General features: G+C 37.1%; 3 protein-coding genes across 4 annotated transcripts in view; all 3 read right to left on the bottom strand.

The window, feature by feature from the left end:
* LOC306887129 (protein FAM171A1-like) overlaps window positions 1–8,872 on the bottom strand; it is a 28,282-nt gene extending 19,410 nt beyond the window's left edge. The window contains exon 1 of the mRNA XM_079444668.1: window positions 8,392–8,872. Coding sequence (XP_079300794.1) covers window positions 8,392–8,503 — 112 coding nt within the window. The 5' untranslated portion in view covers window positions 8,504–8,872. The remainder of the gene's footprint in view (window positions 1–8,391) is intronic.
* Window positions 8,873–9,647: 775 nt separating this feature from the next.
* LOC306886953 (zinc-binding protein A33-like) lies at window positions 9,648–12,206 on the bottom strand. Of its 2 annotated transcripts, XM_079444349.1 has the most exons (6): window positions 11,786–12,203; window positions 11,616–11,711; window positions 11,285–11,515; window positions 11,046–11,068; window positions 10,845–10,963; window positions 9,648–10,457 (listed from the first exon to the last, which is right to left on the bottom strand). In XM_079444349.1, exons 1-6 carry the CDS (start codon window positions 12,170–12,172, stop codon window positions 9,913–9,915), a joined length of 1,401 nt encoding a protein of 466 aa, XP_079300475.1. In that variant the 5' UTR covers window positions 12,173–12,203; the 3' UTR covers window positions 9,648–9,912. The 2 variants fall into 2 exon arrangements, with proteins under 2 accessions (XP_079300475.1, XP_079300476.1); XM_079444350.1 differs by lacking the exon at window positions 11,616–11,711 and having other exon boundaries at window positions 11,786–12,206.
* Window positions 12,207–13,672: 1,466 nt separating this feature from the next.
* Window positions 13,673–17,331, bottom strand: part of LOC306887289 (integrin alpha-8-like) — a 75,228-nt gene continuing 71,569 nt past the window's right edge. Inside the window, exons 29-30 of the mRNA XM_079444915.1 lie at window positions 16,738–16,860; window positions 13,673–15,437 (exon numbers count right to left, since the gene is read on the bottom strand). Of these exons, the coding sequence (XP_079301041.1) occupies window positions 15,348–15,437; window positions 16,738–16,860 (213 nt within the window). The 3' untranslated portion in view covers window positions 13,673–15,347. The remainder of the gene's footprint in view (window positions 15,438–16,737; window positions 16,861–17,331) is intronic.

Genomic DNA, 17,331 nt, shown 5'->3' with positions numbered 1-17,331 from the left:
TAAAGTCACTATTTTTTTTTTCTTCTTTTTTTCTACAAAAAGTCTCGTAGCTTCATAACATTGTGGTTCAACCACTGATGTCACATGGACTAGTTTGACGATGTCCTTAGGGCTGCACGATTCTTGCTAAAATGTGAATCACGATTTTTCTCCATGGGAATTGAGATCACGATTCTCTTACACGATTCTCATTTTTTCAACCAAAATGTATTGCACTCAAATACAAAAAAAAAACAAAAAACAGGACATTCAGTTTAATAAAGTGCTGGAGTAACAAAAAATTGTCTCTTCTTTATTTTAGACCCCTTAAAGTGAATAATTTTAAAGCTTTAAAGTTGTTTAACATAAGAGAACATTAACAATAATAAATAAAAAATATTTATATTCACACGGGGCGTCGGCATCAACGCCTCTCGTTTACTTTGAATGGAGTGACGTCAAGCGTTGCCGAACTGAATTGTGGGTCCCTCGCGTCGCTTCACTGGCGTGGCACGCGGCAGAAGTTGAAAACTTTTCAACTTTTCAAGCGCCAACGCAGGCGTCAGCCAATCAGATCGTCTTATGCAAATACCCTAGCGCAGACGCTAGCAAATCCCATTCATGCAGCACCAGAAAAGTATGTGATTGGCTGTTATCACTATGACGGCGAGTCAGCAACATGGTCAGCACCAAGCTTCAGACATGCTCTCCGTCAAGCGTTGATGCTGACGCCCCGTTGAGGCAGCGCTGCGCTGAATGATCACCGTATGACATCAAAGTACCGCAAGAGCGATTTCAATGCATAGGTTCCGACTGCTTTCTTATCGCTCTCGTGGTACTTTGATGTCATACGGTGATCATTCTGACTCTGTTTAGGTCTGCCGCCTTGTTACACGTCCCGTGGCCAATGAGGGAGAGGAGAAAAGTGATCGAGATTTATGATTGATTGGTGAATTAATAGTGTTTTGTTACTGTGTGAGTGTGACCAATAATGCGTGAATGCAGCATGATCTGAATGCAGGGAAATACACGGAAGTGAATCGCCGTCATTTAGAAATGAGATCGCATTTATGTATGAATCGAGATCGTGATTTTTTTCCGATTAATCGTGCAGCCCTAGTCCTTACTATCTTTCAGGGCCTTGAACGTGTCAGCTGCATTGCTGTCTATACAGGGTCAGAAAGCTCTCAGATTTCATCAAAAATATCTCAATTTATGTTCTGAAGATGAACAAAGGTTTTGCGGGTTGGAATGACATGAGGGTGAATAATTAATGACAATTTTCATTGTTCTTTTTTTTTTTAACTATCCCTGTCAGTAGTCAATAAATAACAACTTAATCTTTGGTTTGCTCCTCAAGCTACTGCATGAATTCAAATGAAATTTATGATTCTTTAAACACTTCAAGCAAACTTTATGCAATAATTCCAAATTGCATTTTGACATTCAGATTCTACTTGTTTTTTCTCTCCCTGAAAAAGAATCCCCTGGAAAAAGTCATATGATATGAACCCAGTGGTACAATTCCCCATTGTCTGCAGACTTAAAGCATAAGCTTATAGGTCTAATCCAATAGGCTTTATTACAGTTTTATTTCTGTGTCAAGGATCTCCTGAAGGAACAGAACATGGCCAACATAACATAGAACAAAAGTCTACAGGATATGCATGCATGTAACTACAGTCGTGAATAATAAGGGATGATATGGCTTTTCTGGCCATGATAAGTATGGATGCGTTTATGCAAGAGTGTGTGTGCATACACACCATTCAGGATGCTGCATTGCAGTGGAGGACAGAAAGAGGCAGAGGCAAAGAGAGGGAATGTAGGCATAACTCCTACTCTAATAGTCTAAATAAGGAAGTCTAGCTTAATATATTTTCATATTACAATCTAAATAAAAACAAATCAACTATGACTTTAATTTACTCAACTTAAAAATATTAGTGTAGAGCCATAAACCATGACTAGACATCACAAAGACATTTAATACCAAACCCATGTCTATATGCCATAGACACTTGGCATCATTAACCCCAAGAGCAGAGTCATGTGAGCAGTAATGAATCAGTTAATACGCTGTATTCTAAACCTTAAAGGAGTCATATGACGATGCTAAAATGAACATTATTTTGTGTATTTGGTGTAATGCAATGCATTTATGCAGTTTAAGGTTCAAAAAACACATTTTCCACATACTGTACATTATTGTTGCTGCTCTATGCTCTGCCTTTCTGAAATGCGTAAATTTTTACAAAGCTCATCGTTCTGAAAAGCGAGCCGTGCTCTGATTGGCCAGCTATCCAGTGCATTGTGATTGGTTGAATACCTCAAGCGTGAGACGGAAATGTTATGCCCCTTACCGTATTGTGATGCCGTGTCTTGGCGGACCATACAAAAACAATAAATTTGGATCATTTGTTGCATCCAATGGGGACATAATTACGGATTATAATGACTTATACTGTCTTTTTACGCGTCTTTTACACCAAATTCAACCAAACTCTCATTTGGCCAGGTTAACAGGTACCTACTGCCTTTTCAAAATTATAGTGCTAGAAACAGTCAACAACAGTAATTCTGACAATAATATTGCAAAAGAAACATAACATTTGAAAGAATGTCAAATAACCAAACCCTAACCACAATCCTCAGAGAGTTTTATTTTCAAAACATTTTAGTTCTAGAAGACCATCAGAATTTTTTTAGCATTAATAAGTAATCAAAACTGTGGGCTCAGTACTTGTATGACAAAGTCATTCATCTAAGCAATAAAACTCATTTTCAACCTTTTTACGTTAACAAGAGTAACTAGCAATTTCCTCTGTCACAACAAAGACAGCTTGATTATCTAGAGCTTATGAACATGGCTTCTCCATTGGGAAATCATCCCACTAAAGAACAACTTGTTCTATATTGGCAAAGAACGCTATTTAAATATGTAATGTAACTCTTCTTGAATGCTTCTTAATGATTATTTCACAAGTCTAAAAGCAAAACTATCCAATACATTCAATTTTTAGTTTTACATAAAAACATAAAACAAGCTTGTCTTTCCGTTTTGTGGAAAATGACTTCTCCAGATGTGCAGCAGACTGGCTGTCTCTCTCTCTCTCCCTCTATAAAAGGAGACACACAGGCCATGTGTGTGTGTGTGTGTGTGTGTGTGTGTGTGTGTGTGTGTGAATGAGAGAGAGTTCCACGCTCATTCAGTACGTCCAGGCTCTGCTTAAAGTTAAAAGACTGCTGTTGTCTGGAGGATTATGTTTCACAGGCACAAAAACAGACGATTCAGCCCATAAAATTCTAATCAGATCTAAAAGTATTTCCTTCAGAGGATTTTTTCTTCTTCTACCTTTCCTTAAAACACCTTCACAGCTAAAACAATGCTATTAAAACTGTTATAAACCCAAACTTGCATCAACAGTGGACAAAAAAAGTTTGCTTTGAGGGCTGTTTAATGATTTACTAAGGTGTTACCAATCAAGCATAACCCTATACATCAGTACCACATCACAACTTTCTAAAATAAAGACACACGATGGTTCAGAAAACAGGCCTGGTGCTATTAACACAACCATACCTAAATCAAGCTGCTATTTCAATACTTTTAGTCTTTGTATTTATGACAGATTTGACATGTAAAACTCTCCAAGCCTCTTTAAGATACAGATTAACAAGGCACATTTAGAGTGATATAAGAGTCCACTATCTATATTTGTAAGATAATGCTTGTGAGTGAAGAGAATGAGTTGCCTGACCGGCTTGCCCATGGGAGACCGTCTGGTTTTGGTAATCAGAGATGTCTGAGTGATCGGTGAAAACATGACCACATAAAAAATTAAGCACAACAGGGGTCTCCCGTGTGCTTAAAATGCTAGATGGCAAACAAACAAACAGACACATCCTTCCATTTCTGCACTGTAACAAGCAATATCCAAAATCCAGAGACTATACCACAGAAAACTGATAATTAACGAGTGGGAAACACCAGACTTATTCTCTTTATCTGCATTTATGAGTCTCTCAAGCTCTAAAACATAGCTGGTTTCCTAAGACCCATTGTTCTATGCCCCTGTGCATTATAGCAGGAAACTATTAAGGAGTCCATTTAGCCTGTTTTTGGGTGCGTGTGCGACAGCAAGCAACTGCATACAGTAAACATCTGACTGTTGGCATAAGCAACATGAGGCATATGGGCAATATGGAGGTCATTACAATAACAAAAAATGTTGTTTGCAGTATGTACTTGTTTATTTGTATAAGCAGCGAGTATATTATTATCTGAGTGAACACTTCAAACATCACTGCAAAGCAAACTCATTTCCAGCTATGCAGTTTGTTTTCAATTAAAGCTCTTATCCTGGACTCTTTCCTTCGCTAGACGCATTGCATCGTGTTAAACAATGTTATGCATAACCTCAGCAAAAATCATCATTAAGAAGCACAAGGCATACTGACTAGCTTTGGGTGGTAACATATAGATGCTTGTATAAATTACATATCAAATCATGGGGTCTGTAAGATTTTCGATCTCCTATGCTCACCAAGGCTGCATATATTTGATCAAAAATACAGTAAAAAAAAAAACTGTAATATTGTGAAATATTATTACAATTTAAAAACAATTTTTTTTTTTTTTTTTTTACATATTTTAAAGTGTAATTTATTTCTGTGATGGCAAAGCTGAATTTTCAGCATCATTACTCCAGTCTTCAGTGTCACATGATCCTTCAGAAATCATTCTAATATGCTTTTTGGTGTTCAAGAAACATTTCTTATCATTATCAATGTTGAAAACAGTTGTGTGACTTAATATTTTTGTACAAACTGTGATTTTTATTTTCTCCAGGAAACTTTGTTTAATAGTAAGTTCAAAAGAACTTACAGCATAGGCCTATATTTGATACTGAAATTGTTTGTAACATTATAAATGTCTTTACTGTTACTTTTGATCAATTTATTACATATCTGCTGAATAGAAGCATTTATATATAAAAACAACTCTTACTAACTTCAAACTTTTGAACAGTAGTGTGAATATGTACTGTATATTGCCCTACTACAGTATATGTGACCCTGGATCACAAAACCAGTCATAAGGGTCAATTTTTCATCTGAAAGCTGAACAAATAAGCTTTACATTGATGTACGGGCAAAAATCAAAATACTGAGAAAATCGCCTTTAAAGTTCTTAGCAATGCATATTACTAATCAAAAGAAGTTTTGATATATTTACAATAGGAAATTTACAAAATATCTTCAGTGAACATGATCTTTACTTAATGTCCTAATGATTTTTGGCATAAAAGGAAACTAAATTTTTTTGACCCATACAATGTATTTTTGGCTACAAATATACCCCAGCGACTTAGGACTGGTTTTGTGGTCCAGGGTCACACTGATGTCTGTCAGTAAAAATTAGGGCTGTCAACGTTAACGCATTTGATTAATCTAAAAATTTGAACGCGTTAATATTTTTTTAACACTAATTAATCGCTTGATAAGTTTGACCCCAACTTCTTCCCGTCATCGCAGTGTGGAAGGTAATCTATCATTGCCTGCGTCCCAATGTGCCCAGCAATGTGCACACTATCCATTCTAAATTCTGTGTGATATTAGTAATTTTCAGTAGGCTACTATTTAGGGCAGATAGGGTGGATAGTATACACATTGGGACGCAGGGATTGTGTGATTATGAGGCGCCGGGCTCGACAAAAGTGAAGCGAACGCGGAGAGAGAGAGCGAGTGTGTCCGAGTGAGAGAGAGAGAGAGAGAGAGAGATGTATACTCATATTTGATAAGGGTACAGCGAACGAGTGTTGCCAGGGTCGTGGTTTTCCCGCACAATTAGGCTATTTTGAAAATACAGTCGCGCGGGAAAACTTACAGAGCTGTGGGTTGCGTTTTTTTGGGCTACTTTTATAATGTACCGCAGCCCCCCATGTGATCGCAAAAGTAAGTTATTACAAACACTCGATGGTGGTTTAGTGAATTCTGAGTAAAAGTGTACTATTAATCTCATAAATTGTCTTATGTAACATGATGCTAATGTTAGCTCTAATGCACCTGCAGAACAGATCCAATTGTTCTTCATAATGCATTTAGTCATACTACTTCATGTAAGGTCGCAAGAAAATGTTTTGTTGTATTTATTTATATATACTTTTGATAATAGTTGGGTAAATGTGTCCTGGGATTGAAGCGATGTGGCTTGGTAAAGGTTTTATTGCCAGTATAAAGGCTGATAATGGCTGAATTAAAACAAAAGAATAATAAGGATTATGTCTCATATCTGGCGGAGATATGAAAGGTTCTGTTTCCTTAAACTAGTTTGTCATGCATTTCTTTATTTCAACACATTTACAGGTAAATCCTAGTATTTTAAATTTGCAATTAATTGTGATTAATCACAGTCCAGGACTGTGGTTAACGCGATTAAATTTTTTTATGGATTGACAGCACTAGTAAAAATTTAAATATGAAGTAAAATAATATATAAAGTTCAAAAACCCCAAATGACTCTAAACTTGTTTATAAATATAGATCATTCCCCTTTCTTTCAAAATAAGAACTTGTTAAATGGCAGCAAAAAATAAATAAAGACTAGCCTATGAAAGCAAAGACTTGCATATGAAAAGCAAATAAAGATTACATTAAATTTGGTTTTATTAGAAAAACCAGGCACAGATCACTCTTCAAATCATCTGAGATTTACAATATTATGCAGCATTATTATTAATATTAACAACAATCATCTGACAAAGGTATAACTAATATAACTAATAACTAATATAAGTATAGTAACTAAATCCAAAGCTTTGCATAAACTACATTCCAAGTGAAGTGAAGACAGCTTATAAGATTTAAAGTTGCATGGCAAAACTCACTCCAGTCCTGACTATAGAAGGCCTCACGCACAGCATTCCCTTTTCAGATCCCAGAGATGAGGAAGTGGCACAGCCCGGACAAAAGGCAGGAAAGCCCTATTTTGCATACTCAAAGCATACAATGTGCCAGTCTACTGTCCTAAAGAAGAGAGAGCAGCAGACCCATCTGTGCTGCCGCTGCTCATCAGCAGGAGACGGAGGGGGAGGAGGACACTCCATCAGGAGAGAGGAGGGGGTTTAAGGGGATTCCTCACATTATAAGCACAGACAGGGAGGATTTCACCAAACTGGCAGTCTATGAGCTGCTAAATCAACCTGCTGTCAAGAGGTGAGCTTTGCCAACCATTTCATTTAAGCAGGTTTTTACAACCTGACACCCGTGCTTCACCTAAAAGTATTCAACGCGATATCGGGATTGCGTAAATGTCAAATGTGAATTAGTGATGTGAAAACGACTTTTCAATTTCCTTCCTCGCCGGCACATTGATATCTTAATGCACAGACACTTTATATTGCATTACATTATACATTAACGAGACCATTTAGACTAAAACAGTCAGAAATAGTCAGAAGCCTGAAATAATTTCATAATAAAACCATCACGGGCCAGGCATAAATAAACAAGATCCATTAAGATTTCAGAAAGATCTTAGAAATGAACAGATGATGGGTGAAATCACTATGTGTTTAAGCTTCTCAGTTTCTAAGCCTCTCTATAAAAATATAAAGGACTTAGAGAAAAAAAAGAAAACAGTTTTGAGGTAAGAAAGTATATCTAATAACAAATGTTAATTGGGTGCTAAATAACAGAAATGTTATCATCTAAAGTAGCAAGTTCTCCTGTTCAATTTGATATACATTATATAAACAATATACATACATATATATATAAAGAATAAATGACTGACCAGAGGAGAGTAGTGCTTTAATACATGCACATATATTAGAATAAAAATATATTTTTTTATTTAATTCATGCACAAAACGCAAAAATGACAAAAGTGTCAACAACACTTCTTTATATTCAACATTCATTTTTAGTTTATAAAAACGCTGTAGATTTCTCAACTACTGTAAGTTGTATCAGATAAATATGGGAATGTTCTATCAAAGTTGTTAAAAAACGAGCCTTAAAAACATTGAGAAACAGACAAAAATGTCACGCGCGTCTCTCGGTTGATGTGGAAGCTGCAGTGATGCTTGTTGCAACGAAATGCATCACAAAAATGTGATCCGATTTCAAACATATGGCTTGAGTTACAAAACACCAGATCAATCGAACATTTAACAAAGTCTGCGTTGTTATTACGTCAATATTACATTAAAAACTATTTAATTGATAAGACATGTCTTCGAGTTATGGCCGTTACACACTTTGCATTATTATATGCTAAGGTTGCTAACAGTTAGCACAGGGAATGCCATCCAAAAAGTCAAAGCAAAGCATCCAAATCTCTATCAAGATCTTTATAAACCTACACAGGAGCGATGTATTCGAGGGTGTATACGGCGTGTCTCGTACCTTTGGCATCGCTGTTCTCCTGCAGCGCTTTAGCGGTCGCCGTCCATAAATCGCATCCCAGCAGGCAGAGCACAATCACGGCAGACCTGCTGCTGCTGTCCGCGCCCCGCATTATTGCTGCTCACGGTTACAAGGATTTTGCTCAACAATGCGTCTTTTCTATACGGCGGCGGGAGTATCTAGAGACTCGTAACAGCTGAGGTTCCCTGCCATAACTTGGTGTTTAGCAAATCTTCTCATGTCATTGACCACCGATGGGCGACTAGAAAACCCCTCCGCTCGGCATCTCCGTGTTGCCGCTGTTTCCCCCCCCAACTCGAGTCGAAACGACGACAGAAAGCGAGTCTACGCCACCAGTTTAACCATTTCAGTGCCAGTAACAGATGGCACTGGTCTGTCCTACAGAAAGAAGGATTAGACCGCCATCTCCTGTCCAGTACGATCAATTACCTCACAACAATGGCCTCCCATTGTCCAACACAATATCCCAAGGCCCCTCAATAGAAGGCATATCCTGTTATTTCTGCTGTAATTATGACAAAGCTTGTTTTACAAATTTTCCATTCACGGAAAATGGGTGAGGATATATTAATTAACCACAATACATTTTTTAAATAGCTCATGTTTTCAGAAGAAATTTCAAAAACTGCAATAACTAAATATTTAAATATACTTATATATTTTTTTAAATTAATAAAATAATCTTAAAATTAATTCATTTTTATATTATTCTGAATATATTTGGTAAATGCAACAATATGTAAAATACATTAGATATATATACATTATTATATTTAGAAAATATAAATATAGAGTAAACATTACAATTGTAGATATAATTTTGTAATTTTATATAGCCTGCAGCCTGAGGTACTGGGATAGGCTCCAGCATCCCCATGACCCTACAGAGGACGTGTTTTGGAGAATGCATGGATGGACTTTTAATTCATACTTCACCAATCAGTATCCCAATATTTTCAAGTAACTATTTCATGGTTACATCTTTTTGCTTTTGAATTTAATGGGGATTTGTGGTGCAGGTATCAGCTGTTGACTTATGACTAGTATCTTTTCAAATCATTGCTGTTAATAATTGTTCCTATTAATACGACATCAAGTGCATGTCTCTGTTTCTGTTTTCATTGGATATTATTGCCACTTCTTTTATAACTATTCTAGTATTATAACCATTTCTCTCATCTCACTAACAAGCAACCAAGAGAGACAAGGTGCATCCAAAAATGATAAAGATTTATCATGGTGAACTTTATAGTAATGACACTTTATTTGTATAAAATGTGCAAATTTTTCCAATGTAAACCAAATTAACTTTTGAAAACTGAATATGTCTTTCTTGAATTTACTTAAAAAAATAATAACCTGCAAAAAACTTCAAGAACACTGAATCAAAGTTCAAATCACCAGTCGATTTGCACTGTTTTTCTATTACCTTACCAATTTTCAGAAGGACATCATGCCAAACCTACAAAAACTTTTTAACAGACTTTATACCTCTTTTAATTAGAGCTTGACCACAGGCAGAATCCTCAGAGGAGAGACGCTGCACAGACTGCAGAAGAATGGAAAGACCTTCTCCGTGTAACTGGTTGTGAATGTGTGATAGAGTGTTTTGCTGAGAGGATCTGAGAATGAAAGCCGTCCTTCATCTAAATTGAGTTTCACTCTCACTCGCTTTGGTTTCTCACACCCAAGGAAAGGGATGCATGACTCCTGAGGAGCCTTCAAACTGAGCGTGTCACTGTCATAGCCGATGCACCAGACCTCGCTGGGCAAGCTTTTGGTTCCTTTTCTCTTGACAGACTCTGTAGTGACTCCCAGCATCCAGAAAGTGCTGTCTCCCACATCCACATCCCACATGTGTGTCCCTGAAGAATAGCCCACAGAGCCAAGAACACAGGGACACCTATCAAACCTCTCCGGGTTATCAGGAAGCTGCGCACCATCTATGTCTTCCTCCTCTTGCTCATCTCGATCCCTCACACATGTCAGATCTTCAGACAGTATAAGCTGAGGGTTAGCGGTGTTTGGGTCGAGCACCACAGGAGCTGAAAACAGAGAATATTACTAAGACGTTGCATTCTATGCTTAGAAACAAGCATTTTAATAAAATTGCATTACTGCTTATTATTCTATTTAAAAAAAAAAATACTGATTTGTGAAAATGATTAAGATCCACGCATATTCAATGTGTAAAGAAAAAAGGTCATTCTTTTTTATTACGCCACATGACAAACCATTAAATCAAACACTTCCTTAATTATATAAACATTTTCCAAAATAATGAACCAACATGAATACTAAGAGTAGATTTCTAGGGACTTGATGTTTTTAAACTAGATTTTTAAGACTTTTCCTTTTGTTTATTAACTGCTTATCAGCGTCACTAAAGAAAAGCTTTATATTGTGCATGAAAAGTTCATAAATCAACTCACTGTAACTGATAGACTGTCTTATTTTCGACCACACTGTGACCTTCAAATTGCCCAGGTATTGTGCAGTATCAATAAGCCCTCCTTGAACGGTTTCTGGTTCTTGGTTCATGTTCTGGGCTCTGGAAGTACATTCAGAGGTCAGCACTGTTGCTTAACGTCAATACTGAGGGAAAAAAGAGGAAAGGGAATAAACTTGCTCACCTCTCCAATATGTCCTTGAAGCTCTATTGAAAATGTAGGAAATATTAAAAGATTAATAAAGACTGAACAGCATAGACTAAATCATGTAGTTTTTTTGTAGAAAAAACAACCAATTATATAATTGGAATATGTCGAATCTTTTCATGCTTTTACTATTTATCACAGGTTGGTGTCTTGCTGTACCTTTTAAAGTTACATAGAATTAAAGAAAGAAAAGACAAAGAGAGTAGAAGGCTAACCTGAAGAAACTGGACATCCCCACTATCAAATTTAGATCTCAGTTCTCTGATAGTTCTTGATAGGGATAATATTTCTTCAGTCATCTTCTCAATTTTGTCTTTCAGGAGCTGTGTTTTCTGGGTCTTTTCCTCGTTCAGTGCCGCAATCATGGCTTTTTCTTCATCATACAGAAGCTGGTGAAGATGTTTAAAGTCCTTCTTGATGACATTCTCTGTATGCCAGACCTGGTGCTAAACACCAGACACACATCAAAAATATAATTATATAATGTAATACAGGTGTTATATAAGCTCATTCTCAGGAATAATAAATCAAACTCATCCTCCTCACACATATGTGCTCAGCCTGGTGATTGCATTCAAATTTGTCACGTTGTATAATCTTCATTTTTCTAGTCAAGAGATCAAGCTCACTGCTAAAAACTCTCTAAAATGAAGAAAACATGAGTGAGCTAGAATATTAAATATGCCAAAACTGATTAAGGTCAGTAAACAAGTTACCTTCCGTTCCACAGCGATCTCACTAAGAGGACGACACGCGTGATTTCTGTGTTGGTGCGACTCTCTGCAAACCACACACATGAGCTCTTCATCATGCAGACAGAACAGACTCAGTCGCTCCCGGTGAACCTCACACAGCTCCTCTGAAGGGCCCCGGTAATTCAGGAAAGCGAGACTCAAGTTTTTCAGAGCTAAGTTTACCGGAGGGTTCTTGTTGGATCTTTTTCGGCACAGCGGACATTCTCTTGAACCTTTGGTCGTCCAGTACTGCTGGATACAGCCTCTGCACACACTGTGGCCACACTGAAGCAACACGGGATCACTGAAAATGTCACAGCAAACAGGACACGCAAAATCCTCTTCAGAAAAGGGACGTTTGGACGCCATTTCTTCCTGTTCAATCAATCACACACTGGCTACTAGATCAAAGCGCTTGCGCCAGCAAATACAGCTGATTCGTTACAAATTCACCTGCAATTTGTAACTAACTTTCGCTTTCTTCTCAAGTGTGACTAATTTCAGATGGACTACTTTCATTTAAATTTTAATGATATTCGCTTTGAGAGTTGATGTCAGTCATTTGACTTTAGCTCTAAGACAAACACTAATTCATTTTTATCAAAAGCGAAATAAAGAAATACAGTTGTATAAATAAAAAGAGACTTTCGAAATATATATTTCGTTAATCGTTTCATGCGTGTACGGAACAGCTCGCGAAACTGCGATGATTGGCATAACCTTCTGTAGTCTCGCGTTTGGTATTCGATATTTTTTATGTTACAGCGACCAAAGAGTTGTGTTCTGCTGTTTTAACTAAATCACCAGAGCCATCGTATTCTGGTTTTGTTGGTAAAGCTATTTCACAGAGTAAAGTCTTACAAGGCTGCCATGTAATCTTGTTTTTTTTTTTTGAGCTCATACATCGATCCAATTAATGGAGTCAATGTAACGTTACGTGGCCTAAAGATTTCACTGGTCATGTCAGTCAGTGCTGATTGTCTTCACAAAGTATGAAAAAAAAACTGTGCTTAATTAAATAAGTGAATGATCCCCAAACGTTATATATATATATATATATATATATATATATATAATAAATCAGGGGGGATGGTGTGGTCTCTTTGGGGGTTCAGCCATATATATATCTATGGGTTCAGCTACGTTTACACAATGATTACAAAAAGGTTTAGACTTATTAGGCTACAAAAATTTGCCTTATTATATGAACTATAATTTTTTAAAGCTTTTTTCTTTCTGGGGCCTGAAATGGAGGAATTTTGGTCAATATTGGTAATTAAACAATATTTTGCTGAATATGTTTTTGTGCTGGCACCTTAGTTGGTTTAGGCCTGTCATGGAGAATAAAACAGCTAAAAGCCTATGCTGGTTGGCTGGTCTTAACTGGTTAAAGCTGGAAGTAGCTGGTCACCCAGCCTGGTCAGCTAAAGAAGTGGCCAAAACCCCTCTAAAACCAGCCTGATGACCAGCTAAAACCAGCCATCCAGCTTATCCAAAATGGCTGATTCAATTAAACACGAAACGAGTCCATCTGTTGAATCCGGCTCACACGACTTGTTCAAAAACAGATTAATTCAAGAAACAAAACACCATGTTGCACTGGCTCACCTTCACAGTTTAAAACAGAAATAGGCCTATTTCCAATATTGCAATGCAATTTTTTGGGGGATAGGGGTATGGCTTAGCGGGGGTGCATCGCAAAATTGGAAATAGGCCTATTTCCTATTTGTGCTATGCCACATAGCCCTAGCACATTTGTGGCTCGTGCAAACCATTGCTTGTGCAATGAATATAAAAACAAAAACTGAGTATGTGTGTGTGTGTGTGTATATATATATATATATAAATAAAACTGAGAACAGTCAATTTGCTCTTTATCCAGTTGTTATATACTGTATTTCCACCTTTCTTCCAAATGCATCTGAAATTTCTGCCTCACTTTGTTCAAAGGTAGAACAATGCAACAATTCAAATATACAGAAATACATAAAGAATAGTTTCAAATTACAATTTAATTTCAGATGTGTTTAAACTAAAAATAGACAGGGGTGCACATCATAATACATCAACCATGAACAAACATTGATCATATCCTTCCAGAGGAGAAAATATGACAAGATGTGTTTTTGTTATGATTAACATTAATTGAAACCAGTTCTTGTATTCTCAGTCCATATGTATTGAAAGCCATGTATTTGTGGATACTGATTGAGGTAAAAATCCATATGAAACCAGAAAAAAGCCATCATTAACGTGCTCTGAATACAACATGTTAGAGCAGCAGTCTAAAAACAAATTCCCAACAGATGAAATAAATGTGCCCACGTCATCTAACATTATCACTCAATGCATTTAGAGCACTGAAAGACAAAATATTGTTGTTCCCTTTAGTTTGGAAAAGAAATATTCATGTCAGCACATCAGCCTGACAAAAAAGTATTTTAACTTTATATACAAAACAACCTGAACCTCAGGTTTTATACATTTTGGAGCCAGTGTACACACAAATTATCAACTCAAAAATGTCCCATTATTGCACATATAATTTATATCTGTTCATAACCCCCCACCCCCATCTGTGTATTTAGTGAGCAATTCTTTTACAAGCTTCAATATGTAATCAGTACGATAATTAACAAGACATGTGAAATGAGACAATGCTGTGAAACTACATTGTGGGCTGATGATGCAACAGACCAGCTTTGTAAGATTCTAGTCAGATCGCAGAATTTACCACTACACCATCATTATCAATAATTTTATGACAATACATAAAGTACAGTACACACTGTAGGTGACATCAACTATCTGCACACAGCTTTTTTCTATTCTGTTGAAAATGGCCATATACACGCTGCAAAGTTTTGGGAGTGTGGGTGTGAATCGCCTAAACAGCACAGTAATAATCATCATAATAAAATAGTAATCTCTCTACTGCAAACATGAAATATGGAACAATTTAACCTGTTTGGTGTTTGATATATAAATATGAAACTAAGGATATATCAGAAATGTCTTAAAAGAAAAGTGAATCCATATTTAGCTGCAGTGTGTATGTGGCCAATGTGAAGCGTAGTGTGGAATGATCCAAATCTTGTGCTGAGCTGGTGATTGAGATGATAGGAAGTTCTGGTGATAATGTTAAACAATATAGTGTTAGAAATCATCACTTTGCTTCAATATAAGTTGATGTAGTTGATCAGACAGTGAGATCTTAATCTTTGGGATTGTATTGGTCAGCTTGTAGTCTTGTTCTGGCACGTGGCTCTTTGGATCCTGTGGATATTGCAGCTCTATCAGAGTGCAAAGTCCAGAGTTCTTGCTCTTCCATCATTTTAAATAAAGCTTTAGAAACGTTTTTGAGTGGTACTGTGGCCCAGCTCACAGATCGCAAGTCCAGTGTGAGAGCTGTAGTTTATTTACAGGCCTGGATCTGTAGACTTCTACAAAGATACCAAAACCTTCAGCCACAGCTCCTCCACTCTCTTCATGGTGATTCATCATCCCATGACCTCTGTATTCATACTTGTCATCTGTTCTGCTCTCATGCGTCTGTGGATTTTTCTGCGGTCAGCTGCTCGCGGTCCGACACGTCGTCATCTTTGGGTGGCCGCGCTCGATCGAAGAAGCCGCACTGAAGAAGGAGAGCAGGTGGGAAAAAACAAAAAACAGATGATGAGAATATGATCCCTGGGATAACAGACATTATTCATTTCTTCCAATGTTTTGTCTTCTAAAACACTTGCACAGATGTGCTCTCAGAGGCTGAAAACAATGGCCCAATTAAGACCTGAGATTCACTCAGAGGACTGCAATCAGATCTATTTATGGATATGCTGATTACACAGATATAATTTCCTTTAAAATTGAAATATTTTGTGATAAGCAGCAGGGCAGTAATCATAGTAAGATCTTCCCTTGGTTTCTATATGAGCAGCTGACAAAAGTGAATGCACAAGCAGTTTTTATGATTTCATAATATATGTATATATATTATATCATAATACTATCATTAACCATAACTCAACACAAAATCTAATTTGATGAAAAAAAGTTCATTAACACTGTCAACAACCCATTTCACCACAAGAGGGGGCCATTACATTGTATTCTCACTCAGTAGTACCATAGACTGTAAAAAAAAGTAGGACACATAAATGTTTTCCTCACTTTTCTAATCCATTTTATGTGACACTGTCAATAAAAAATATAATGGCCTGTGTTAAACTAAAATCTAGAGCCACAGCTGCTCTAAAATCCCCCTCACAGCATCTGATTGATATTTTCCTCTTGTGCACCCACGCACACCCGTCACTCTTCAGTGTGTTTAGTGCATATGTGTGTTTGTACACGTTAGCCAATTAGGGCATGTCTCCTCCATAGGGACCCAATCAAGAGCCTGAGAACAGCCCTGCAGACAAAACACTGATAACATCACAAATGGCTCATTAATGCCCAACTGCAACAGCACTCCCTATCTTTCTCTCTCTCCTTTATCTGTTAATCTGATTTGCCAATTTTCATCAAGTTCTTCAATGTTCCCCATACCTCTTTTCACTTCACTTCCTCCGACCCCCTTTTCTACTTCCTCCAACATCTCCTACTCTCACGCTATCTCTAACAGCCATCTCTTTCTCTACCCCCTGAAGTTCCTTTGTTTTGTTATTTCACTGAAGCACAGACAGATGCATTTTGCTGTTCTTGAAGAGTATTGCCAACATATACATGAAACACTCTGAGAGCATATTTCCTCTGTCAACCAGAATCAACAGAAAAGCCATATTAAGAGCATTTACATGAACTTTTAAAATGCATTATTATCAGTTTTGTGACTGATGATTACTGTTTTCAAAACAGCATCACGTTTAGAGCCGATGGAGGTCAGTGTGAGACTGTGTGTGTGTGTATGTGTGTGTGTGTGTAAGTCAACCTACCTTCCACATTGCTAGGCTAAGCATAGCCAGCACCAGCAGTCCCAGCAGTATAGCCAGAATTATTACCCACAGGGGAATTGCAAAAGAAACGTCAGGAATGGCCCACACCACAAATGTGCCAATCTTAAAAACACAAGCGCACACAAACACAGAGGCCATTAATTTTTTACAAGCACTGATGTAGCTATGATATTAGCATGCATAAATCAGTTTGATAGCTTACTTTCCCTTATCGCCTCTCATCTCTTTGTCTCATTTAACAACTAAATGGAACAGAAGCTCCTTCAGAAAGCTTTATTATTATTATTTCATTTCCTTTCTTTTCTGTCAGTTTTAGTACACACACACACACACACACACACACACACACACACACACACACACAGAGGAAAGTGTGGGTATTATGTCTTGCTTATAGCACTCATCTTAGAAGCCCTAATGCTGTTAATGCACAAAGAGCCTTACAAAAAATTACTGGGGTGGTAACAGCATACAGTAATCATATCATTGTATTTAAATGGTACTCCAATGTATTTCTAAGAATAACAGTGCATGTCCAAAATACAACAGAAGTACTATGGCAATGTGTCTAAT

The sequence above is a fragment of the Barbus barbus genome, assembly GCF_936440315.1.
Source record: "Barbus barbus genome assembly, chromosome: 21".
In the NCBI taxonomy this organism is placed as follows: Eukaryota; Metazoa; Chordata; class Actinopteri; order Cypriniformes; family Cyprinidae; genus Barbus; species Barbus barbus.
This window is presented reverse-complemented; position numbering and strand designations above follow the sequence as displayed.